General features: G+C 45.9%; 1 protein-coding gene across 2 annotated transcripts in view; it reads left to right on the forward strand.

Moving 5' to 3' along the window:
- The window catches only part of col5a1 (procollagen, type V, alpha 1), a 66,066-nt gene that overhangs the window by 15,127 nt on the left and 25,056 nt on the right, over positions 1 to 25,883 (forward strand). For both annotated transcript variants that reach the window (XM_084036114.1, XM_084036113.1), the window contains exons 3-22: positions 5,522 to 5,735; positions 6,127 to 6,289; positions 16,070 to 16,201; positions 16,871 to 16,978; positions 17,067 to 17,504; positions 18,006 to 18,590; positions 18,672 to 18,728; positions 20,029 to 20,070; positions 20,628 to 20,690; positions 20,780 to 20,854; positions 22,367 to 22,459; positions 22,740 to 22,796; positions 22,908 to 22,961; positions 23,150 to 23,203; positions 23,326 to 23,379; positions 23,504 to 23,557; positions 23,644 to 23,697; positions 24,093 to 24,137; positions 24,832 to 24,885; positions 25,530 to 25,574. In XM_084036114.1, the coding sequence (XP_083892240.1) occupies positions 5,522 to 5,735; positions 6,127 to 6,289; positions 16,070 to 16,201; positions 16,871 to 16,978; positions 17,067 to 17,504; positions 18,006 to 18,590; positions 18,672 to 18,728; positions 20,029 to 20,070; positions 20,628 to 20,690; positions 20,780 to 20,854; positions 22,367 to 22,459; positions 22,740 to 22,796; positions 22,908 to 22,961; positions 23,150 to 23,203; positions 23,326 to 23,379; positions 23,504 to 23,557; positions 23,644 to 23,697; positions 24,093 to 24,137; positions 24,832 to 24,885; positions 25,530 to 25,574 (2,441 nt within the window). The remainder of the gene's footprint in view (positions 1 to 5,521; positions 5,736 to 6,126; positions 6,290 to 16,069; positions 16,202 to 16,870; positions 16,979 to 17,066; positions 17,505 to 18,005; positions 18,591 to 18,671; positions 18,729 to 20,028; positions 20,071 to 20,627; positions 20,691 to 20,779; positions 20,855 to 22,366; positions 22,460 to 22,739; positions 22,797 to 22,907; positions 22,962 to 23,149; positions 23,204 to 23,325; positions 23,380 to 23,503; positions 23,558 to 23,643; positions 23,698 to 24,092; positions 24,138 to 24,831; positions 24,886 to 25,529; positions 25,575 to 25,883) is intronic.

Raw genomic sequence — 25,883 nt, forward strand, 5'->3', positions numbered from 1 at the left:
AACTTATTTACTCCTAACTAGAACACAAACTGCAGCACATGTGGAGCATAAATGGGTTAGTCCCGTTGCTTAGTCAGACATTTCGAGATAATTTAGGGAGAGAGAAATAAAACGCTCATTCACCCTGCACGAGAAATCCTGCCCTGTAATATATGATGGGAGGAGGAGGAGGAGGAGGAGGAGGACGATGGAAAAGCAGTGAAAAGAGGGGAGGGAAGTCTGGGGTTCCACTTTTGCCTTGTTCTATTGTGCTGACGTGGCTTTGGGTTACTGCTTCATGGTGCGCTGCAGTAGTGCTTTTCTGTTCTCTCCTCCCTCTCTCTCTGCCTTTCTCCCCTCCTTCCCTCTTTTATTTTCCCTCCAGTGCCGTCATTTTTCCCTCTATCATTTCTCCGAGACTGCTGCCGCCTCCCAGTGTTTTCGAACTTTGTGTTTCATCAAAAACTTTGTCTGGTGAGACTTCAACACCATAATTCTGACCCAGACAACCAACTTCTTCTATTGTTGAGAAATGTTCCCCCCCCCCCCCCGAAAAAGGCAGTGATGTGGTGCAGATGCAGAAAAGAGGGAGGAATAATAACCATTCCTGTGAGCTAATCTTCCACCGAGCTTAGATTGGACGGCCGCCCGATTCACGGCCCCTTTTTTGTTGTTGTTGAGATGTTTCGTCGGCCTCAGCCGACCTTTTGATCCGCGTCGTGGCTCTTCTTCGGGGGTTTAAAGTAGAGCCGCGGAGCCCTTCGTGCCCCCCGCCCCCCCCCGCTCTCCAATCAAACAAATACACTTCCCCTTTGAAGCCGTGTGACAGAAGAGACCCGTTTGAGTCCCCTGTTTTGGATACACATGCTCTAATTACACACATGCTCCCTCTGGATCATCCGAAATAACAGTCTACATAAAACAAACCAACTTCGGAGTGAGTTCACAACCGGCACCACGTAGTCTTAAAGGTGCAAACAGAAACAGCCCCCCGTCTGAGGCTTTAAGAGTCTAGCCGAGTGTCTGTGATGTCTCGCCTTCACAGCTAATATGTTCCAGAAGGTGACGTCATTTTATCCACTTTTTTCCTCCCCTTTTTTTTTTAAGTAAGTTTTGCTACCGAGTTATGACTTTGGCCCGGAGCCCGGAGTCACAATTTGCCTAAATAGCCATGACAGGTTCCTGCCTTCCCCCTTAAAGGTAAAAAAAAAGCCACATATAGAAAAGCAAAATGCTAACACGCGTTGTTTTGTTATGATTATACTGTCGGTAATAAAAAGCCACAGTAGCTGTGATTGAGAACACACCAGCCTGTGACCCTGCAACCACAGATGGTCTGCGATGATGTGTTGGAAAAGAGCGTGTGCAGACATGCGATCATTAGGCAAACATGTGGAAGGGATGATTCATTTGAAACCGCCGAGGCTCCGAAAACAGAGGAGTCCTTTCTTACCTTTATGATGTGAAAGAAAGTGAGGAAACGGGGGCAACGAGGCCGCCGTCCACCCTTTAACTTTTATACCACACACTTCCCACGTCTCCATAGTCTGTAGGCATCTATGAGGAATAGCATTATGAGTATTAAAGAGGCAGTCCGTAATATTTACATCTATTTAATTCTCTTTTAAGTTCCTGTCTATCAAAGAGTGAGTTAAAACAATGGTGGTTGATCATGTGACCCACTAATAAAAGTGCTTGTACTGTAGAAATAGAAAATTTAAAATGAGTTTTAGCTTTTTACGTCAGTCAGCAGCGGTTGGTCTCCCAGGTGGAGCTACTCACGGACGTATGCTGCGTTCAATGTAATCTGAAATCAGTAACTTCCATCTGCTGAGTCAGGCTCCCTCTAGTCCAAAGTGTTTCTACATATCATTACTGCTGACTCACAATGGAGGATCAACAGGCAGAGAAAGAAGACCGTTCAACTTCCAGTCCAAGAAAAAGAACCAACAAACTAATGGAAGTGAAGAAGGAAAACAAGGGAAAACGGACATCCTTTCAGTGTGGAGCATTTGAAGGCATCACACAGATGAGAGACGGTCCACACTGTTGGGTGAGGGAGATGAGTCCCAGAGGCTCGCCTGCAGTTCCATCTACCGCCAGAGAGGCCGCTAGAAGCAATCTTACAGACTGCCACTTTCATACAAAATCGCCATGCATCACTGGCTGCTTCTTCTATGTTATTATGACACACGGCGAATGGGGAATGATGCGGTGGCTCTTATGTTGCCTCTGATTCGGGGTTAGCTGTCACTTGGCACTCAAACTCGTGGTTTGGTGGTGGCGGCTTTGGCTCGATGGCCTTTTTTCAGTGAGCTCTGCTGGATCACAAGCTGTTAAAGCAATAACGCTGCTGGTTTGATTGCATCCATAGACAATGCAAAAAACTATTATTACAATTATGATATTGTACATGACAGCTAGTAAGTGAGGCTGTATGGCGAGAGTAAAACCAATGATGAAAATATGAACGGTAGTCAATGGTCTTAAAGGATGTGCTTTATCAAGCAACGCTTCTTCTCAGCCGGGAAGCAAAAGAATAGAACGTAGATGGCAGTTTTGAGCATTAAAAGACATATTTGAAGTAATTTAACACTTTAATTTGGGCCTTTTCCATTAGAGCCACCTACATGCAGGACACACACACATCCATCTCTATCTCTTTGTCCACGTTCCTCCCATCTCTGCACACCAACGGACCGACAGGTGCGCTCGTCGTCTATAAGCAGCGATGTGCAATCTCACAGGAATGCTGCGTGCCTCGTACAGAAGGAGGGATTTGGACACGGCGATGACTGAGTGACCAATTATTAAGGCACATGAGATTTTCTACCCCCGTTTACCTGCCCGTATGAGATTGCGGCGGGGATCGGCTGTAACTCCACCCTCGCTCCGCTCCCTGACGTTTGTGGCGTTCTCATAGACGTTCGGTAGATGAAGGAGAATAATTTATGTGTGGATATCAAACGCCTTCTCCAGTGTGAAATTGGAGACGGGGTGGCAATCCGCTCCCTCCGTCTCTTTTAACTTTAAATTAGACCTCTCCATCAACTCCAACGCTGTAGCTCTCGCAGAGAATAGACGGTAGATATAAAACAGAGGAGAGATTTGATAAAAAAAATCCCAACAATATACTTATTATTGGGTTATTTAATCTGGAGGATGTTGGCGGAGATGTCCATCCATGCGTCTCTTTGGGTCCCAGACCTCTTGTGTGTGTGATGATGGTGCTGTAAACTCCCAGGCCTTTCCATTCCCATGTCACACACACACACACACACACACACACACACACACACACACACACACACACACACACACACACACACACACACACACACACACACCAAATGAGGTATCTCTCATCTGGTGGCCTGAAGTAGCAGAGAGACACATTCCAGAGAAACCTGAGCTTTCGTACGAGGTCCTGAGGAGAGAGAGAGAGTGAGGAGGAGGAGGAGGAGGAGGAGGAGGAAGGGTCACAGACACAAGACAGTGCCCCCCCCCTTCCACTTTTAATGTTAACCTCCTTCTGTCACCCTCCTCTTCTCCACGGTCTCAGTCCTTCTAGTGATGACAGGGACAACAAATCCACAAATGAGAAACCTTGCTTCAATTCAATTTCGGAGGCTGTTTAATACGCAGTTTCTGCCCAGTCAGTTCCCCCCCCCACACTCCCTCTTCTTCAGTGGTGTCCCTTTCACCCCACAGCTGACCCTTGACCTCCACACAAACAGCCTGTCCTGAGCCAGCGCTGAGTCATAGGGCCTCGTCCAGCAACACTTTCTCTCATATTTTAAATCACCAAACATTCTTCACCATCCCAGCGTCCCACACTTGATCATTAATTGGAGTTTGGCTGATTGAACAAAGTAAATGTGTGATTTTCCAAGAAAAATCATCATCATGCAATATCATCCAAGGTTTGCTATATTCTTAATTGGCATCAATGAACTACAAATGTACTAATCCAATCATTAGAATTACTCTAAAATCTATAATAATCTGACAATCATGCATTTCGTTTACTCCTTAAATTCTATTTGTGGCCTGTGAAAGTGGGCTGCCATTTTTTTATTATCATGGGAAGATCGTCACGTTCTCTTTCCTAAAAGGAGCCAATAATAAGAAATCAAGAAAAAAAACGACATAAGAAGAAATGTGCTCTTATATTGCCTCTTATACCATGCTGCTGGAGCATGTGTCAGTTAAAGCACTCTTTCTCATATGATGCCAAGCTGAATTCCTGAGGGAGCTCGCTGCCAAGGCATGTACTCTCTCCCCGCATGATGTGGTCTGCAGCCTGGCATTAATCGAGGAGGAATCGTACAAAAGAGGCAGGAAAGACAAGACAGGAAGGCGAACAGACTCCCAGATGCTTGAAAAACAAAAATGAGACAAAGAGTCAAATGAATGGATAATGGCGCTGAAGTGTCTCTCTTTTTTCCCTGCTATCTCCTCGAAACTTTTTCCAACAGTCCTTCTGAAACATCTTTTTTCTCCGCAGCCAGTTCAGCATTTTTTTTTTCCACCCCGTCTCCTATTATTCTGAGAAAATGGTGGCTGAGTGCAGGGGTTTGATGGCTGCACGAGGTGCTACAAAACCGCTGCAGCCACAAAAACCCTGCCTCTCTTTTCCGGCCGTCTGGAAATCTCCGCTCTGCACACACACACACACACACACACACACTGCACAGCAAAAGAAATCTGCTACCGGGATCCAAGTGGGTTTCTTTTTCTTAAGTTCAAGATAAATCTCGTAACAATAGCAGGTTCCAGTGTAGTCAGATCACTTCTGTGCTTTCTTTTTCCTCCCAGAGGAAACGATCGAAAAATACTGTAGTTTTCAACATTAGTCTCCTCGGGTGGTTGTGAATGCCCCCCCCGTCCTGAAAACACCCCCACTAGGAGAATCTGTCTGGCAGATGTGCCTCCACACTTCAGCAAAATGGAGGAAATATTTGTGGCTGCACATGCAGACGGAGGCAAACGCCTTTTTTTTTTTGTAAACGTCTGATTCGGCACTTCGACACTAACGTTATTATTGGTATTCCTTATACGTGTGTGTCTTTAACACTTTCTCCTGTCGTTTTATTATTTTGACTCCTTATTTCCTCATATCTTGCGTCTGCTGGATCGATCAGCTGTAGGAGAAGAGAGAGAGAGAGAGAGAGGCGGAAAGGAGGGGTTTGAAGGATCGCTCAACAAAGTCTCCCAGGATCACATGCTTTTGTCATTATGCTTCTCATCCTGTGCTGTGCTGGAAATGCTCCACTTTGCACTTTATCCCCCCCCCCCCTCCTCTCTGAACCGGCCTCTAGTCTGCCAGCCATCCCTTTCAGATTAATCCTATCCCGTTACATTTCTGGGCTAATCGCTGGCCTTTCCTTTCTGTACTCAAAATCTTTCCAATTCTTTCCGATCTAAACGGTCATTTCCATTTCCATATCACCACCATATGACTAATTGAATAATAATATTCAAACATAGAATGACATTACTGCTATAGCTCTTTAATGCTCTCTCTCTCTCCGTCGTCCAGGTGATGTGTTCCCAGAGGACTTTTCCATCCTGGCCACGGTGAAGCCTAAGAAGGGCAGCCAGTCCTTCCTGATGTCTGTGTACAACGAACAGGGCATCCAGCAGCTCGGACTGGAGGTGGGCCGCTCTCCAGTGTTCCTGTACGAGGACCACACAGGCAAACCCAGCCCCGAGGACTACCCCCTTTTCAGAGGAGTCAACCTAGCCGACGGGAAGTAGGTGTTTCCGCTCGATGGACATCCGGACGTTTAGATGAATGCATATGAGACTCTGATTAAGGTGTATGTGTGAGGCTTTTGATGCTGGAGTGGTTTGTTAAGCAGCACCTTGTCCAGTAATACGGTGTTTTACAATTAGAGCAGGGGTGTCCAATCAGACACCTGACTCAACTAATGAACTCTTCAATCAAGACCTTGATTTGGTGAGGTAGCCGGCCGTTCTCGGATGAGATTGGACCCCCCCTGCTGTAGAGGATCTGTTGCACCAAATGAATTCTAACGAGAGGCCGAACACAATAGAGACGCTTCAGAGTGCCTGTAGTCGTGTGTAAGTGGGATGAAACCCAGTAAGTGTGTGAATTAACCTCATCTTCCCTCCGTCTTCCAGGTGGCATCGAGTGGCCATCAGTGTACACAAGCAGACCATCACCCTCATTCTGGACTGTAAAAAGAAGGCCACCCAGAAGCTGCTCCGGAGCCCCCACCCCATCATCGATACCAAGGGAATTGTAGTATTTGGAACTAGAATACTTGATGAAGAAGTCTTCGAGGTAGGCGTTACACTTTAACTCCTAATCTATGTGTTTTTAATGGTGTTATTCTCGAATGTATTTTATCCCCATAAAGATGGAATATTTTGTTTACAGACCACAATCCTCTCGTTAATTCCTATTTTAAATGCATGAGTAATCACCAGGTGAAATTAATTAATTCATCACATTTGTTTGGTGCTATAAAAAAACAAGACATTTGCAAATAATTCCAACTTTATGGGTTTGTATCTTTTTACAAGATGTGCACTACTTTTCCACTCCAAGTGCATTTTGTACGTGAGAATGTGAAATGATCGATGGCACGTCACAGAACCAGAGATGCAATTTTCAAGGCCGTACTAAACACATCTAGTACATAATAGTCCCTTTTTTGTGGACGACACTTGAATTTGATTCATGGTCCTGAAGTAGATCAAGCTAAACTGCAGCACAGACACATGTGGCCCCGGTGCAAACGATTGGTCGTCCCCGATCCCGATCCGGGATTGCGGCAGCGTCCGCTTCCTCTCGTGTGGATTTAGCTCCAACATCACCCACCCACCTATACACACAATCACAAATCACATTTAATTCAAGGTGCCACATCAAATAAACACCATATCCTCCAAAACATGTTGTTGCAGTTTCAAGGTTTTTGTTTCATTGCTGGTTTTTAATGTTTTAATTCTTTCTGTGATTTGGCTGCAACATTTGTGTTGTTTACAGATGTTTTTTAACGAGTGGTGACAAGTTTTCATCATCACAATGAGGGCTTAAAGTCTTCCTTTTTCTCTTCCTTTTAACGCTTTGTGGCTTGAGATGAAAGAAGAACGTTTAATCTGACGACTGTCGGGGAGGGGGGGTTATAATACGGGTATCAAAACATGAACTACTGTTTTTTGCTTTTACTCTACCTGGCGTGAAGAATCGGAGTTAGTTTGAAAAAGGAACTTAAACAAGCTTTTGTGTGGATATTTGTGGCTCTTTAACATGACCCCTGTGAGGGACACACACACACACACACACACACACACACACACACACACACACACACACACACACACACACACACACACACACACACACACACAAACACACACAGAGGCAGAAAGGCACAAGGAATAGTGTTGTCTTTGTCCCGTCAGAGTTGTGCTTGTTTAAAGGGGGATTAGTCCGTGAGGCTGAGGCCCTCAATAATAATTAGTAACAGAGGCTGACTGATGTGACTGATGCTGAGCCAGCTGACCTTTGACCTCGGTGCTGCTCAGTGAGAGCAGAGAAAAAGAATGAAATATGACATCACTCCCATACACACACACACACACACACACACAACCCCGCATGTTTGCCAAGCCATATGGGAGATGGATCTATGACGGGATATAAAACTAAAACTCCAAATCACAGCTTTCAACTTCATATCGTTTATGAATCTATTCCCACAGCAGCGTTAGATGTGCGACATTGTTTTGTGTTACACCGATTATGTTCAAGGCAAATTGTTGACTTGAACTATTTAACGAGGCATAAATCCAGATGTTTTTGTGTGTGTGCGGCGATTATTTACTAGTAAATTCCTCCGGTTGCCAACAGGATGACGGTTGTAATTCTGCTATAATTTTATTGTAATCGCCCCGCCGTACCGATACAGGAACGATTTAATTCGTACCCGGCTATCAGAGCCGTTACCGTGGGAACAGACAGATATTTTTTTGTGTGAGATGTTTTAAAAGGCCTCCCGCTGTGCGTCTGCCAGTCAGGGGGGAGAGAGAGAGAGGGAGAGAGAGGACAGGCTCCAGTGCGTGCAGAAAATGGAAAATATGCCACATAGTTTCCAAATTATGCTCAGGCTGCGCTCCTTTCCTCCTCTCACTCCCTTCTCCCCCTCGGTGGTTCAGCCTGATCCCGTGTTGACTTTTGCCAGAGTCGGTTACCACCGAGAGAGTGGTGAGCATGAAAACAGCCCCCCCCCCCCAAAAAAAAAACATATGCCATTTCACCGGGAGGCCAATTAATTCAGCCTCCTCAAGAGTCTTCAGTTTCTGGTCTCTATAGAAGAAAAAACAGCATGTAAATAATAACAAGGGTCACTTTGAGAGAGGTTTCTTTAAAAAAAGTCCAACATAATGATGACTCATGGTTGGTGCTGGAAATCCTTGAAAACACTTGAATTTTGGTGTGGTGTTTTCAAGGTTTGAAAAGTGCTTGGATTTAGAATAAAGGTCTTGAAATGTGTTTTCTATGTGATGACATATATGATAGAACAGAGAAAAGACGATCTCCATATTTGAGGGACTGAAAACAGCATTTTCTGACATTTCTGCATGAAAAATGACTTTTGATGATGAACAGATGATGAAAATAGTTGGTGATTATATTTCTGTGGATCTGTTTTCCTTTCATTTGTGGTCCTCCTGTAAAAAGCTGTCTCCAAACATCATGTTGGTTGTTTAGAGGACAATAACATCTCATTTAATGTGATGAACAAGTGACATAATAAGTAGACTGAATACTAAGGATTGGATTGATACAAATATGGAGTTTACCACAGCTGGAAGGTTCTGGAAAAGCATGGAAATGCACCTTGAAATGCGTGGAAAGTGCTTGAATTTGACTGGAGAAGGTGTAGGAACCCTGATGACTGTTAAGAAAGAATTGAGGAATGATGATGAATCTGATTTGTCACACCATTGAATTTAAGTGAATGGTGGGTTTGCTTCTCCATAGAGAAACATCCCTTTCTTTACATACAGCAGCCAGGAGGCAAGCAGTACTTGTATGTAGTACTTAGTGTATGCTGAGGTGGTTTGTGGTTTGGTTTCTGACATGCTTATTGTGGTCTCAGAGAAAGCGTCTACCCTCTATAAGTACCATAATGTTATTTCTTTTTGCTGTAGCGTGTGCCAGTGAAGACTATGAAGGTAATTAAGGTGCTGTTTGTATAAGAAGACATGCATTTTACCTGGCTAGAGTAATTACCCCTACCTGTAATGAACATGTTAAACCTGTATCTTTAATAATGTGCAGCTAATGGCTTTAAGGTATGTTTTCTTCTAGACTGTGGGGGTTATGGATGTTAAAAGCATATGTGAATTTAAATCTCCGTTGTGCAGAATTTAGAGGCCCTCATGACAGAGTCCTTCTGCAGAGCGAGTCCTTTGATTTCCTTGTGCCAAGAAAAACCAGAGATAATTTAATGCCCATCCCTCGATCCTCAGTAGCGTTGAGTGAAATAAACGGCCGTCGTTGGCTTTGAGGGGATCGCAAACGGGGACAGATGGACCACTTGGCTTCCCTCAAAGGGGGACCACGGGACAGCAGAAAGTCCAGTATGAATGCGGGCGATCATATAGTGTAGTTTTCAGTCACAGAGTAGCAGTTTTTGGCATTTTCGGAGCATTGGAACCGAATCAGCAGCCTCGGATCAGAAGAACAAGATGTTCCGGATCGAGAGGAGCGAGGCAAGCATGGGAGCAGTAGAGGGTTCAGGGGTTTTCTGGAGCCAAAACCCTTTTGGTCATACTCTGGAAAGAATGAGGAGCTCTCTCTCCCCACTGATGTCAGTCTTGGAACGGCAACCGTAGCGCATGACATCATCCAGAGGTTTCCTCGGTATCGGATAGGCTGTCCGATCCGAACATGGGGGGGTTCATCTGTGTGGGTGGTGATAAGTTGGGGAGGATAGGTAGGAAAGTGTGATGTTCTTCAGAAGAGGAGCATTGAGCTCATATTGAAATAAAGGATTAGAGGTGGAATGAGCGGGGGAGTTAAAGACAATATGATAAGCAACCCCCGTGGTGTTAACTAGAGCCAGGAAAAAAGTAGTAAAAACACACGCTTGCTGCTCGTTAAGCGCTTTGATATTGCGATGGCGTGATGAGTTGTACACATCCTGTTTCCTTACGTTAATTACTGTTTACCTTACTACTTCTCTGCAGCTTATTTACAGTTTCAGGTCATGATGCGTTCTTCTGTAGACGCTCCCTTGATTCACATCCAGTCTGTTTTGAAGACTTTCCAAAATTCAGAATCCCATTTAAGCCCATCTTGGCCAAGTATCTCGGATAGTAGTAGTAGTAATAGTAGTAAAATTGCTTTGACTGATGATGGTTGGGCTTCTCTTTTATTATCTGTTATTGGCAACACTCAGTAGATCCAGTCAAGCTTTTGAAAGGCTGTAGTTTGCCTCTTCGATTTTTTTGTCATAGAGCAGTAACGGGTCCAGCTCGGATGGTAAATGGATGGAAAATGGTTTCTCCCAGGGAGCTTCCATTAGGAGGAAACCTGGAAGGACACCGTGCAGCCTTCTCTCATTGTTATAAACGGGGTGGACAAAATAATGGAAACACATGTCAGTAAAAACTGAAAATTTGAACATTTAGGCTATCTTTAGCTCCATAGCCCTGTTTTAGGAGTTGACCCTGGTTTAGCTCCTTTAGCTTCTAGCTGCGACCTTAGAGCTCCTTTAGCCCAGGGCTAATGGATGCATCGGGTTTAGCTAGCACCTGGTAAAATGTCTTTTTTTTCTGCAGTGTTGAGTGCAAATGTGTTAAAGGGTCGGTCTGTAGTTTTCCCCTCAGATAAAATAAAAAATTCAGTGGAGAAACCGGGAACTGCAATAATGTCAGTTATCCAGATGTTGTTATGCAGATGATAATGCATTATTACAGGCTGAAGTAGAGAATTTACCGCCATGTGTCACTATGTCATAATGTAGTCAAATTATCATTTCTGAACGGTATTTAGTGGCATATTGTTTTTCCAAAGCATACAACATTAAATCCCTACACATGTGCATTGCCGTGGATTATCTCGTCCAAAGTTTGTCATGCTTCACTGTCAGAACACACTGCCTCGATGCATACGGAGGACTGGGATGTAGACTTCAGTAGCCCCAGGGAAGATGAAGTTTCCACCATGGATAATTAAGAGAATTTCCCTAACTCATGTCAGATGTTTGTCTTTCGCCCCTTTTATTCCCTCTGTTATTTCTTTACTGTGTCAGCAAGCCCCGAAAGTGTGCCCTCAGCACTTTTTTTTATGTAGATTTCAGCAATTGGCCCAAGCCAAACACTCGGAATACGTCTCTCGAATGAGATGAACAGGAAATGTGAATATGGCTGCCTGTAGTTCCCTCAGAGAAGGTTGGGATTAACATGTTACACAGAAGGGAGTGTGGTGGGGGTACAGGCGGAGAGGTGAGGGCATGGTTGAGGTGCTGTGCGGTGGATAAGTGGGGTCTGTTGCTCTTGGCAGCTGCTCTGAGTGTCGGGGTTGAGTTCCAGTCTGGATGGGAAAGCGTACATGGTTGCAAATGTACTTGATGTCTGGTAAAAAGTTTTTAAATCTGTCAATTTGACAGGGGCTATGTAAACAATATGTTTGTTTTTTTTTGTGTGTGTGTGTCCGATCTGTGCCGCAGGGCCGACCTCTGCCGACGTTCTGTTTCTGTGGTCAGATTGGAGCTTGCCCAGGTGCTGGGGCTGCCGAGTGTGCCGCCGCCGGTGTGGGCTGGCAGAGGGGACCCGAGGCCTGGCTCAGAGCTCAGGGGTGACTGTGTAAATATGTTTGCGAAAGCCAGCTTGCCTTAAAAAAAAAGAAGAAAAAAACTCAGCCAAGAGCTTCGGGACCTCCCAGAGTCGTACGTCTAAAACTGATGAAAAACGTACACTTTTTTTTTCTGTGAGCTGTTGTCTGAGTGTTTTTAAAGGCGTAAAAGGAAAACAGGGCCATAGATCGGTGTCCCCTGTGGATATGAAGAAATAATGAGCATGGTTTTGTGCTGTTTATTTCATGCAATGTTGCTCTAAGCCAAGAAAGTGCAACTCCCCCTAACCTGATTAGCATGGGTTCACCGCCCTATAATGAAAATAAACCTTCACCTCATGCTTCAAGTATGCATTTATATAAGAAAGAAATGAAGAGAGAGGAGATTTTTTTGCCCATTGCGATCAATATTGCCGTGTATCGTGTCCTTTAATCCAGAAGGGGGATCACAGTGAACTCGGTCCACCCTGCAGGATTGTGGGTCAGGTTCAGAACGGAGACACGTTTTTGGCCCCATGATCACTAGAGCACTCTCCTGCCCCCACCTGGACACTACCAGAACACCCAGTAGGGGTTCACGTGTGTCTGAACACAACAGGTGAGGGTCGGGAATGTCAGCCGGCGAAGACGAAAGAGAAATCAAATGCAGAAAGAATCTGAGCAATTTTTCAGTAATCGTTGTGTTTTTGTGCAACTTCTTTAACGCAAAGTGTGTGAAGTGGGCTCGACTGCAGGCGTCGGGGCTTTTCCACCGGAGAGCGTTGGCCAGCAGAAGAGTCATATTTCAGGGAGATGCTGACAACAGCAACCCTGTTATTGTCTGAAACCTCGGCCTTAAGCACCACTCTGATGCGCCACATGATGCTCCGGAGTGAAAAACGTCGCCGTCCTCTCAGATATGAAAGCTGATTGCATGTTTTTATGGTTCCTCCAGGGGGTTTGGGTTGGGATTGTATAATTCATGGGGTTTTTTTTTCCATTGCTGTGCTCGGTTTGGGTGTGGGATCGGTGGTTCTTGTGTGTCTGTGTTTTGCTGGATGTTAATAAGTCGACATATATTTCAGTCTGCGTTTGTGTCACGCATCCTTTTATTTTAAGTGTTGGGTTTAACCAATCAGTGTAGTCCCATTCTGAATCCCTGACTCTGCACATACAGTAGTTACCCCCACACATATACGGTAATATCGTTGCTTCAATGGCGCCGCCTGCCAGGGCACTAAATGAGAAACCTGGCATTTAGCATCCAGCTGGAGTACAGTATAGGATTATTTAGCGCTTCCCTACATCTGTAAAACAGCAGTTTATATAACGTTTGGCACCGTGAATCTGTGGAGCGCCGTGTGGTGAAAAAAGAGCAGCAGCGGCGGTTCAAAGAAAAAGGAAATCAGAACCAGCTTTGGTGGATCAAGACTTTGACAATAGTTTGACTGTGTAAGGTGGGAACGCTTGTACTCTGTGCCTTTTCTTTTTTTCTTTTTTCATGTCAACGCCGGAATAGTTCATGTGTGATGGTGTGAAAAGAACAGGAACGCCTTTCTGTAACACTTTTTTTAATAGACTGTAGCTGCAGTTGTTTTGCATCATCTGAAGAAAATCTGGAAAAGTGTGAACTCCCAAATGATTCAAAGTCGAAATAAAAATGTGGCTAAAAATGAATCGAACCTTCCACAGATTTGACATTTCGGTCCATTTTCTACTCACTACTAAAGATTTGCACCATGTGTGATGTCATTGAGTGATGTCATCAGGGTTATCTGATTGGCCCTGCAGTATGCCATGACGTTTACTACAAGAAATGGTGCAAAGCTAATGGAGCTAATGAAGTTGCATTATGGGAAATGTAGGATCCAGAGCTTCCATGCTAATGACTAGGAATGAGGATAGATCTGCATTGATTTCAGCCATTCTTTTTTTTTTTTCTTTCTCCGTTGTCCAGACTAAAGTGCCATTTGAAGTTTCTACAAACGTCCCTCCGAGTGAAAAGATATTTATTTCTCACGATTCGTATGCGATCCATCTGCATTTTGTTTGGTTTGGCGCTCGGTGCCAACCACCCTTTTTTTTATAGCCTAGAACTTTTTTTTTTTTACAGAATAAAACTTCAGGCGGCTGGAACTGTTTATGCTGAATTGTCCAACACGAATAAGCACGGCTCAACTCAGGTCCACATTCCCCCCCCCCCCCCCCTTCCCTCTCGTACGCCGTTGGCTATAGAGTAAAATCGAAAGCAGCCATCAGCTTTTCCAGCCCTCGATACGATCCTTCTCTTAAGTTTCTCTCTGTCTTTCTCTGTGTACATGTCAAACATCATTAAACACATTCTGCCGCGATTCTCTCAGTGCTGAGAGAATGTTCTCATTAACGTCCACGACGTATGATTCATTATCTCATCTTGGGACGATTAGGATCACACACCGATCGTGGTCGGGATCTACCGAGACATTTTCTTTTGACTGCTTTTGGGAGACGGAGCAAAAAGAATGTGGCAGAAAAGCAAAAAAAAATGACATATGAATAGGAAAGCAGTTGCAAAGCTCCAGACGGCAGGACTGTTTTGTTGTACAGAGAGCTTATTCCTTATTGAATGTGACCTCATTTCAAACACTGAATTCCCATCAGCCCCTTTGAGCGCAGCTGTTACACACAGTCTTGCCAGGATAAGGGAGAATCAGATACCGAGTAAAGGCTCCTTTACATTCATCCCGACTTCAGCCAAAATATCTCATCGGTGGACATTTGAGAGTTTTGTTTTGTTGTCGCTGGGAGCTCCTGAGTTCGTAGCTTGAAGAGTTGTGTAATGGCTACTAGAGGAAGTTTTGGGGATTTGTCTCCCCGGCATCCGCAATAAAAACCCCGCTGATGGCATAAGCCAAGGACGAGGCAGGAAACATCAACCTTCACGAGTGTTTTGTAAGAGTTCTTAAAGGATCAGGGTCGGGGAGAGATCTGTGTGCAGCGCTGGAAGACCACAAACGCAGAGATAAACTCCTCCGTGGAGAATTACAGCTGCAGAGACATGTTAGTGTGTGTGTGTGTGTGTGTTTAATTAATTAAACACACTCCACTGTGGTGGTCTGTTCCCATAGTTGCGTTACTTCAGGGTTCTTTAACTCCGCCTCCCCCGAAAATATGTAGTGTTTGATGGATGTTGAATGACATCACTGCGTTTGGAAACACGTCTTGGTAGCACATACTGTATGCATGCTGTTCAGCAATGTGGCGAACACACACACACACACACACACACACACACACACACACACACACACACACACACACACACACACACACACACACAGCAAACCCCATGTAGCCTGGGGATCCTTCTGAGCCTTCTCTCTTTCCCCTCTCTCTCTCTCTCTCCTGCTCTTTTTTTTCTCCTATCAATCTCTGTTGCTTTCCTCGTCCTCTCTTCCCTTTTTTTTCTTCCCTAGCTTGTTGCTACTGTTCCACTTCCCCCACTTCCCCCCCCCCCCCCCCCCCCGACTCGGTACTCCTTTAAGTCAAAGGGCTCGGCTATCTGCAGGTCTGCTCATGTTCTCCATGTTCTCCACATGCACCAGCCGATCCATTCATCTTACACAATCAGCTCGAGGGCTACAAAAAAAATCACTCATGCCCTTCGGATCTGTATGTACGGAGCTCAAAATCCATCATCTTGTGTGTGTGTGTGTCTGTGTGTGTGTGTGTGTGTGTGTCTGTCTGTGTCTGTGTGTGTGTGTGTGTGTGTGTCTGTGTGTGTGTGTGTGTGTGTGTGTGTGTGTCTGTCTGTGTGTGTGTGTGTGTGTGTGTGTGTGTGTGTGTGTGTGTGTGTGTCTGTGTGTGTGTGTGTGTGTGTGTCTGTCTGTCTGTGTGTGTGTGTGTGTGTGTGTGTGTGTGTGTGTGTGTGTTTGTGTGTGTGTGTGTGTGTGTGTGTGTGTCTGTGTGTGCAGCAGCATGAAGTCAGTTGTTCCATGTTCTCTTGGAGCTTTTTTCTGTCTCACACTCTAAACTCTGATGCAAAACGACACTCTTGGACCCTGGACAGAGTTCTTCATCATGTAGTGAGCCTTAGATTCCCCCCGGCTGGACCCAGATCCAGGGCCCAGATCCAGGACCGAGTCGTGATAACGCTGCATGCAGATGTTCATCCGTCACTTCTGTTTGTTTGTTCATGTGCTCTCGTTTTTTTGCTGCTTTATTTACGTGTCTGTACTCGGAGCTGATGTCCACCGGGTCTCATCATCACTTCCTGTTTCTTGTGGTTTCCAGGGAGACATCCAGCAGCTAATGATTGTAGCAGACCATCGCGCTGCCTATGACTACTGTGAGCACTACAGCCCTGATTGTGAAGTGCCTGTGCCCGACCAGCCTCAGAACCAGGACCCCAACACAGATGAATATGTGAGTAATAAAATACCTTATTTTTTCAAAGTTTTAGCAGCTTTGCATAAGAAATGTTACTAGAGGTCATTCTGGTGGAATCCTTGCATGCAGGACGTTGTAGTAAAGCAGCAAGAGATCCGTCCCACTGTTCTCATGACCTTCCTCGAGGAAGTTCATTTCCCTTTAATGCCATAATTGCCTGTAATACTCAAATCAGATCTCGGGTTGGATCCTGTGCTGAAAAGAAGCCTCTTGGCGTTTACGAGGAAAATTGCTGACTGGGGGAAGAACGGGGGTTATCAGGCTCACGCAGTTAGTTCACAATGTTCAGGAATGATGTGGTGCCTGCCTAAGCCTGCGTCCCTGCATGCTGGTTAAAGGCGTTGACGGTGGGATGTGTTAAAAGATGGTGCAGGAAGTCCTTTCCTCTTGACCTTTTGCTTGCCTGTCGGAGCGCCCTTCACCGATAGACGTGCGACCGATTCATTGAGAAAGCGAGTCATTTGTCATTCAGTTCTAACGGGGAGATGCAGCGTGAGATCTCGAGTAGAAGGCATTCCTATGGCGTCTGATTGATGAGCAGCCGCTCGCACATACATCAACTAGACCCCAGAGGCGACGCCGCAGTTTGGAAATCGTTGTTTTTTTTTTCATAACAGTTATCTCGGTCATGTTTCTCCCCTCTAGAACACAGAGGAGGACAGCTACTATTATGAATACCCTTATTATGAGGACGTGGACGGCAAGCCTTTCGATTCAACATCGGATAAAGCCACGGCCACGGAAGAAGTCAAGGTACCAAAATACATGTTTAACGTACTTCATGTGTTAACGTTGATACACTCGCACCCACACGCATCCTCTCCCTCCTCCTGCCTTACAGGAGACGGATGGAGACAGCGAGAGGACCACCGTGGAGGAGGTTTTGAGGGGCGCCTCTGGTGCCACCAGCGACAAAGTGTTGACGGCCATCTCCACCGGTTCCTCCTCCTCCGGCACGTCGTCCAGCTCTTCCAGCAGCTCTTCGGCGAGCTCTTCGAGTACCGGCGACGGCGCGGGAGAGGCCTACGGAGACGAGAAGACCACGTACGACACCTACGACGGCTACGGTAACTACGACACCACGTACTACGACGAGGCCACGGCGTCGCCCGACGGGGACGCGGACGCCTCCCGGCGCGTCACCGTCACCAGCACCAGCGACGGCGGAGAGCTGGATCTGGGCGGAGGCGGAAAGGTCGACTTCGGTACCGGGGTCGGAAGCGAAACAAGAGTCGGTGTAGCAGGATCTTCAATCACCATCTCCCACAATAAGACATCGGTACGTTGACGTCCTTACTTACCTTGGTGGGACGTAAAGGTCGAAGAGCATTTTAAACCCAATCTTTATTCTGTGACACAATCTTATGCTAGACCGACCTTGACCTATGTCTCAGGTACATAAGGGGGGGCGTCCTCGGGCCCGTCCTCATGTTATAATCCACCAATCCACATGGGGGAAGCAAAGCCAATACACTTTCATCTAAATCTCCATCGTTGCAGGTTTAGGGAAAGACGATAGAGCTAGAATGATTCGTCGATTGACAGAAAATAAATATGCAAATATTGTCATGATTGATTCATCGGTTCAGTTATTTTTCAAATTCCTTCTTTTAAAAGTGTGACAGTGAATGCAACACCTTTGGGCAAAACAGGTCATTTTAAGACGTCCCCTTGGGTTCGAAGGATTTTGAACAGCTTATTTGCACATTTGCAAAGGTCTGTTCTTTCACCCTGCAGTGCTGCAAATTTCTCTTGATTAACTATATCCGTGTTTGTATAGGGAGGAGGTTCCTACGATGACTACGGCGAGGGATACGATTACAGTGTGGAAGGCCATTACAACGCAGGTGGAGGCGGTGGCGGCAGTAGTACACTTCACATTGATGGAGTTGGCGCTGGCAGCACTGGTGAAATCCACCTTGGAGGTGGAGGAAGCAGCAGCACAATCCACCTTGGAGGTGGAGGAAGCAGCAGCAGCAGCACAATCGACCTTGGAGGTGGAGGAAGCAGCAGCTCCGTCCACATCAGTGGTGGTGGTGGAGGAGGCAGCAGCAGCAGTTCCACCGTCACCATCGGGGACGGGTCTGCTGGAGCTGGCGGTTCCGTGTCCGCAGGAGGATCTTCCGCCGCCGGAGGGGGATCGGCCAGCGCCGGCACCGGGGCAGGCGGATCCATCTCCACCGACTTGGGCGTGAAAGTGGAGGGCGACGGCGACTACACGGATCTGGAGGACGGGTTCAAGGAGGAGCACCTCACAGACTACGGACTCACAGACCTGGAGGACTACGGAGACTACGGAGACCTGGAATACGGTGACAAGGAGGGCAAAGTGCTGCCTGCCGAGACCAACGATTATTATGGACAGGTGAAAAGCACAACATACATTAGACATGACGTAGAGGAGGACGGCGTGGCGGCTGATAACGTGTGTGTGTCTGGTGTGCAGGTTGACGGAGCTCGTGGCGAGAAGGGACAGAAGGGAGAGCCTGCTGTTATTGAGCCTGTGAGTATCACTATTTGAACAACACACTTGAGCAACAGATGTAGGCGGCGTGCAGCCGGGTGTCAGGCGTGGATGTTTATATTTGCCGGTAGATATACGCGACCCACATCCAAACACACGATCGACCCCCAGCGCCGCTGATTGAGCATCTGAGGGGCCACACGGACTCACCGAAGGGCGCGCTCGACCTTTGTCGTATCGGCGGGCGAGGCCTCGCTTCTGCTGGACCTCCCGGCACGAAGGAACACGCAGGGATTGTCAATAATAATGTAAACACAGCGTGGATGGTGTGTAAACATGGGGGAGATGGAGGGAGGAGGAGAGCAAAAAAGGGAGCATGTTTTAAATGCAAACGGGGGAAATGCGTCCAACCTCAATCGGGAGATTCAAACAGTGTATACAGCTGAGCGCTATGTTTGCAGACGTACATAAGGCACGGCTGGAATCTCTACATCTCGAATGCAGCTGCAGCTGTCTCGCTTCAAACAAACGTCAGCGAGCGCCGCGGCGTATACATCGCCTCCGTGACGGAGTGTCTTCGTGTTTACGTGGGAAAGCAAGAGAGCAGAGTGTGTGTCTTCAGTCCACACGTCACACACCCGATGGGTCCTTGCCTCTTGTAAACATGCAGAAAGCTGGAGCATCACACACACAAACACACACACACACACACACACACACACACACACACACACACACACACACACACTGCAGGCGAGACACAGGCATCACCTGGGGAGGAGATTCAAAGATCAATTGAAGTAATTGCTCAGAGAGGTACAGCTTGGGGCGATGGAGAAAAAACATCACATCATTTGTATGATAATGTGCGAGTTTCCGTCCTCATAACAACAACAACAACAACAACAAAACAAAACAGGTCGATAAAATGTTACTACAAGAACAAACAGTGTGTGTGTGTGTGTGTGTGAAGGCACGGAGCTGCAGCGATGCATCTGGGTGTCAGATGCTCGTAAGTCGTCCGCACCAATAACTCCATTGAAGTAACTCTCCGTTGGTGCAGGTCCCTCCTGTGGATTAATTGCAGCTGAAATGACAGGCAGGAATGTATATTAAGTTTAGCAAAAAAAGACTTTTTTGACGTGCTGGGCAGGTGTGTGTGTCGGGGCATGCGTTCATGTACACTTACCTCCTCGAACCAACGCTCGTCCGCGTTAATGAATCCGAGGGATACGCTGGCGGCGGCGGCGGCGTCTGCACGCTGTGAGATGGTTGCACACACATGAATGAGTCTGGGAGATGGTAACTGATGATGCTTGTGTGTGTGTGTGTGTTTCAGGGAATGCTGGTGGAGGGTCCGCCTGGGCCTGAAGGGCCAACAGTAAGTCAATCTGTCTCTTCATTCATCTCTTTTGTCTTTCCTTGTCAATTTTTTCATGCAATCTCCCTATAAATGAAAGATGAGCGTTATGTCACCCCCGTTCCTCTAGTCTGTGCATGTTATGTCCTTTTTTTGAAGACGTTTAAGTGCACCACTGTGTAAATCCCCACCAGCTGCCTGATCTGTAATGCATAAAGGAGTGGCCAAGACAGCTCCCCCCCCCCCGATGAGATATGGACTTGCCCAGATGTTGAAGAAGTTAATTATTTATCTAGGACGATTCTTTTCAGACACCGTCGCTCTTGACACCCTGCAGATGGAGTCCCACAGAGGGCAGCCATTCAAGCGTTGAGCTATAGACAAATAAAGAGCGCCTCGCAGGAGGATTTACAACTCAGCGAGCTGTCCCGTATTGCCTCATGCATTCCTTTTGTCCCATGTGTGACCGCTTTGCAAGATAAAGGCGAGAACTTCTAGTGCAGTCGAATATGGCCGTTTTCTGTGCGATGCATGTATGACGTGTGTTAAAACGAGATTCTTTTTTTGCTTAAACGCAGGGTCTCCCCGGACCCCCAGGTTCTTCTGGACCACCAGGTAGTTCTGGTGATTCTGGAGAGAGGGTGTGTATTAAATTAAGATTTTTCAAACCCTCTAAAAAAAACCACCACATTTCTGTCCACGCTCATGTTTGTGTTGTTTTCCGTCTCAGGGTCCTCCGGGTCGTTCTGGTCTTCCTGGTGCCGATGGTCTGCCAGGACCCCCTGGAACCGTCCTGATGCTGCCTGTAAGTAAATTACAATTGTTAAAAATAATAGTACGTGCCTTTTTATGTTCAACCTCCGCTTAAAGTGATAAACGATGTATTCCACGAGGCTTGTTTAGCCCCGTTTGAAGCCAAGGATGATGCATCTTCCTCTGTGTTATCAATAACTCTGACATGTGGTTTACAGCGTCGTGGAATGAAGGGGGTTTCCTTTGAAACCATCTTTGATGGGCCGGCCCCTGGCAAATCTTTTTTTTGTAATGTAAATCTGTGTTTTAGCAGCCCCTTGTGGTATGTTGAGTAAGTAGCTTGAGTCTGTAGCTTCAGACGGTCACACGGCCATGCAAACAACTTCCTACGACGTCTACTTTTTTTTAAAATGCCCTATACTTTGCAAGATGTCAGATCCGATGAGTTGTGCAGATGTGACGTTGCAGTTTTTTCGGGGGTCCGCACGGAGCTGTCTGGGGGTGAGGCGAGCTCCAGTCTGGACAGGAACCGGAGCCTTTCCAGTGAATCCACTAGACTTGAAATCTGATCCTGGAGCCCTAATGGGAAACACGCATTGTTGTTTCACCCCGTCTCTCAGCAGAGCGCTCTGTGGCTCAGCGTGAACACTGTGGAGTCAACATAACAGGGTTGAATCTTCACTGTTGTTTTTGCTTTAAATAGTCCGGTGACTAGTGATGCATCCTCCTCCCTTTGTTTCCTGTGCTCTACCGTGAGTTGGTGTTGTGTAAAAGTCATGTAGTTCCCATCAGAGTGATTTTTTTCTTTTTTCCCCTCGGCCCCCGCCAGGCGACAATTTGATTGTGGCAGAACATTTTGTTCAAGGTTCGATGATGCGGGTCATTATATTGGAGAAGGATGGCACCGAGATGAAGAGGGAATAGAAAAGAAATAGCTGCCTGTTTGTGATTGTGATGGGATGATATTGAATCGAGCTCAGCAGAGTGAGATTTGAGCTCTGGATAGTTTATTATGGATGGTGCAGCAGGTCTGACTCATCCCTGATGTTCTCATTCTACGGTTTGCATTTTCCCTTCTTGGTAACAAAGTCGTCAATATTTCACGGCCGTGTGGCTGCACATGATCGTGATTCACAGCCCAAACAACCTGTGTTAAACCACCAGCCCCTCAGATAAATCACCTGTGGTGCAATGCCGCGCTATCGCCACCAGATGCCAGTAGATTTCGAGGCAGATTCATCCTTTTTGACAGCTGGAGGCTCGATACTCAGGTCGACATCTGCTGCATAGTTTCAAGACGGGGACAACCGTAATAAAGGAATATTGAAGGATGTTGGGAATAGATTCAACTGAAATATTTATTGTTGTGCCGCAATCCACAAATGTTCTCTTCAGCTATTACTTTATTTCCCCCCTGTGTGTGTGTGTGTGTGTGTGTGTGTGTGTGTGTGTGTGTGTGTGTGTGTGTGTGTGTGTGTGTGTGTGTGTGTGTGAGAGTGTGTGTGTGTTGGTGCATCATCTCTGCAGCAGTGGAAGTCTCACCCATCTTTGATTCGCTCCACAGTTCAGATTCAGTTCCGGAGGCGACTCTGGACAGAAGGGACCCGCCGTGTCAGCACAGGAGGCCCAGATGCAAGCCATCATGCAGCAGGCCAGGGTACCAGTCCCCACACACACACACACACATACACACACACACACACACACACACACACACATACACACACACAAGTCGTACGTTTCTATTATCATCATTGCTCCATTTTCTACCCCTTTGTGTTAATTTTATGACCCCACAAGTTTGCATAAATTCATACACAGAACACACAAACAGACACAAATACACGTGTTATATATTAATCATACATACTGCTATATGCAAAGTTTTCCGTGTTATATTGTTCTGATTGCTTTTCCTTTGCCTTACCGTTGCTCAGCTGGCTATGCGCGGCACTACGGGTCCGATGGGTTTGACCGGCAGAACCGGCCCTCTGGTTTGTATTTCAAAAGCACCTCAAAAATCAATAGGAATGATTTGTGAAAGATTGTTTGTAGCTGAGTGGAAAAACTATTGGTTTAGTGTCTATATTGTTTTTCTTCCCCAGGGTCCTCCCGGTATGACAGGACTGAAGGGAGAGAGCGGAGAGGCAGGTCCTCAGGTACGAGATATCAGAATGTGATATATAACAGAAACTGAATCAAAGTAAACCCCAAGCCATAAAGTTATAACCCAAAACTAAATTAATTTCTCAACCATTGTAGTATTCGAACAAACGTTCCTTGTGTTAGTATAATACAGAAAGATGATGCTTTTGATTTGAACACAACCGTTGTTTTGTTCTTTCAGGGACCTCGTGGACCTTTGGGAACCCTTGGACCCTCCGGAAAGCCTGGCAGAAGGGTAAATGTGACACGGAGCTGAGAGCATGCAGCAACATATTGCTTTTCTGATGCTTCAGATTTGAAAAAAGCCAGACCTATTCTAGGTATATTCACCGAGGTGTCTTTTATATAACCGTACAGGGTCGTTCTGGAGCCGACGGTGCCCGGGGCATGCCGGGACAGTCTGGACCCAAGGTACCTCGCCTACTCTACCGGATTCATAATGCATGCTGATGCGGCATATTTCATAATGCCAGTTTAAAAAAAAAGCAGTGCATTGGAAGAGACATGCAACTTCATGATTATCCTTCTGCTTCAGGGAGACCGAGGGTTCGATGGTCTGGCTGGACTTCCTGGTGAGAAAGGACACCGGGTAAGTTAGTGGAGAGTCTTTTTGATTGTGTGTGTGGATTTGTTTTGACCCGTGCATCTGATAAATCTATATGTTTGTTGTTTTAGGGTGAAAATGGTCCCTCTGGACCTCCTGGTGGTCCTGGAGAGGATGGAGAAAGGGTAACAGAAAAATCTCAATTTCACACCTCTCTTCTATCTTTTTCATCCTCCTTAATTTTCAAGGAAGTAGAATGTGTTGTAGTTGATGTATCTCACTGCTTAACCGTCAGAAAGACAGAAATCACTCCCAGTTGAACTTCTTCCTCCTGCCAAACTTTTTTTTTTTTTTTTTTGGTTCAGCCCCCAGATTTTTTGCTTCCACTCCACTTAATATGATTTGATCTCTGCGCACCTTCATCTGCTTTTAGTCTTCATCACAATCCTCATTATCCACAGATGATGAAACCAGATCTCCTCTTTCCCGGCTTTGTCTTCACCATTATCTCTCAATCCTCACACACACACACCCTCACTTCCTGTTCCACATTCTGACCCGTTCTCCTTTTTTTTCCCAGGGAGATGATGGAGAGATCGGACCCCGGGGACTTCCTGGTGAACCCGTGAGTGATCACACGTATTACCATTCGATCCTCCGCGGAGAGATTGTGTGAAAGAGTTGAGGGATGATCTGATTCTGTCATATATCATCTGCAGACTGCAGAGATTTCTCTTAGCGTTGCATTGCTGGAAAGGCTTGTGTGTGTTGACGAGGCTTAGCTCGTGCTTCGTCTGAAGCTTTGCAAGTGAGAATGCACATCAAGCTAGTTATAATAGCCTCCCACTCTCTGGATATTCCCCACGGAGGAGGAGGTGGAGGAGGGGAAAGAGAATCCACCAGAAAGACCCCTTTATAGCTGCTGTTATGACTCATTTTGTCCACCAGGGTGTGCTGCGTTGGTTTTGCGGTTCTCACACTGACAGGACAATAGGTCTTATTAGGTAACCATAGCTACGAGGCAAATGCATAGACATTTCAAAAGCAGTGTTTGACAGGCACGGCTGTGGGGAATGGATGCGTAGTAAAGGAGAAAATAAAGGAGAAGGGGGGGTTTCAGCTTTCGCCTCACACATCTGAGTCTGGCGAATATCCTCAGGACATTTGGGAAGTCAGGTTGTTTCCGGCAGTGTCATTTTGAAACTTAATTTAGCTGAGCGTGTTTAATAATTCATCAAATCCTTCCACAGGTGTGTTATCATGATTGATCTCATTTCCCTTTCTGTTTTTTTTTTTGTGTGTGTGTGTTTTGCCACTAGGGGCCCCGTGGTTTGCTGGGACCAAAAGGACCTCAGGGAACTTCTGGACCCCCTGTGAGTCCCACTTTTTTCACTATGTTGCAATAGATTTACTGTTCAGAGAGTCATGTTTTTTTTTCCCCTGCAAACAACGCCCACAGGGAAATACAACTCAATATATTTCAGACAACGTACACAAAGAGTGGCGTACGATATTGAGTTTAACTTCAGTGGAGCTAAAACCTCATGTATATATTGCTTTAATATGCATGGTGCTCCTCGATACAGGAGCTTTATTCTTCCCTGCGCAGGATGTCGATATCATATCATAAATCATATATTTTTTTTGTATTTATCTACAGCAGAGGTCTTCAGCGTGTAGTGCAGCTTATAAAAGTACATTAAAATAACATTTTTGACAGATTACATTACATTTAGCTGATGCTTTGATCCAAAACGACTTCCAATTAGTGCATCCAACCACTAGGGTACAATGGTTGAACATTCATGTATTTATAGAACATAATTGAATTCTATTTTGGCATTTCTACATCACAATTTCACCTCAAAGCATATATTATACGTTGTATTCATGTTAATGTGTATTGTTGAAGATCTCTGGTCTACAGCTAAGAGTGCAAGCCTAAATACTGTATGTGCATTAAAGATTTGCTTCCCCTTATGTGTGCTTAACGTTGTCACCGTGTGATTGGCTGCAGGGCGTCACTGGAATGGACGGCCACTCTGGACCCAAAGGAAACATCGTAAGTGAACCTGGAATTCACTCAAATGCCAATATTAAGGGTCGGATAAGAGATTCTCCATTTCCAAGAGAGAAAAAACCCAAAACACACAAATGTCATAGAGAGTGAATCATTTTCATGGTCTTCTACCATCTAAAGGTATTACCTCACACACACACACACACACACACACACCAGTGCAATCAGAGGATACTTAACAGATAATGAAGAATAGACCGGCTGTTTTTAGATCTATTTGTGCAGCTCGCCGCCACCAGTCGTATCATTCCAGGTCAATTTCTTCCAGCGCCTTAAGCGTAATGAGAGAAT

This window comes from Eutrigla gurnardus (genome assembly GCF_963514095.1).
Source record: "Eutrigla gurnardus genome assembly, chromosome: 19".
Classification (NCBI taxonomy): domain Eukaryota; kingdom Metazoa; phylum Chordata; class Actinopteri; order Perciformes; family Triglidae; genus Eutrigla; species Eutrigla gurnardus.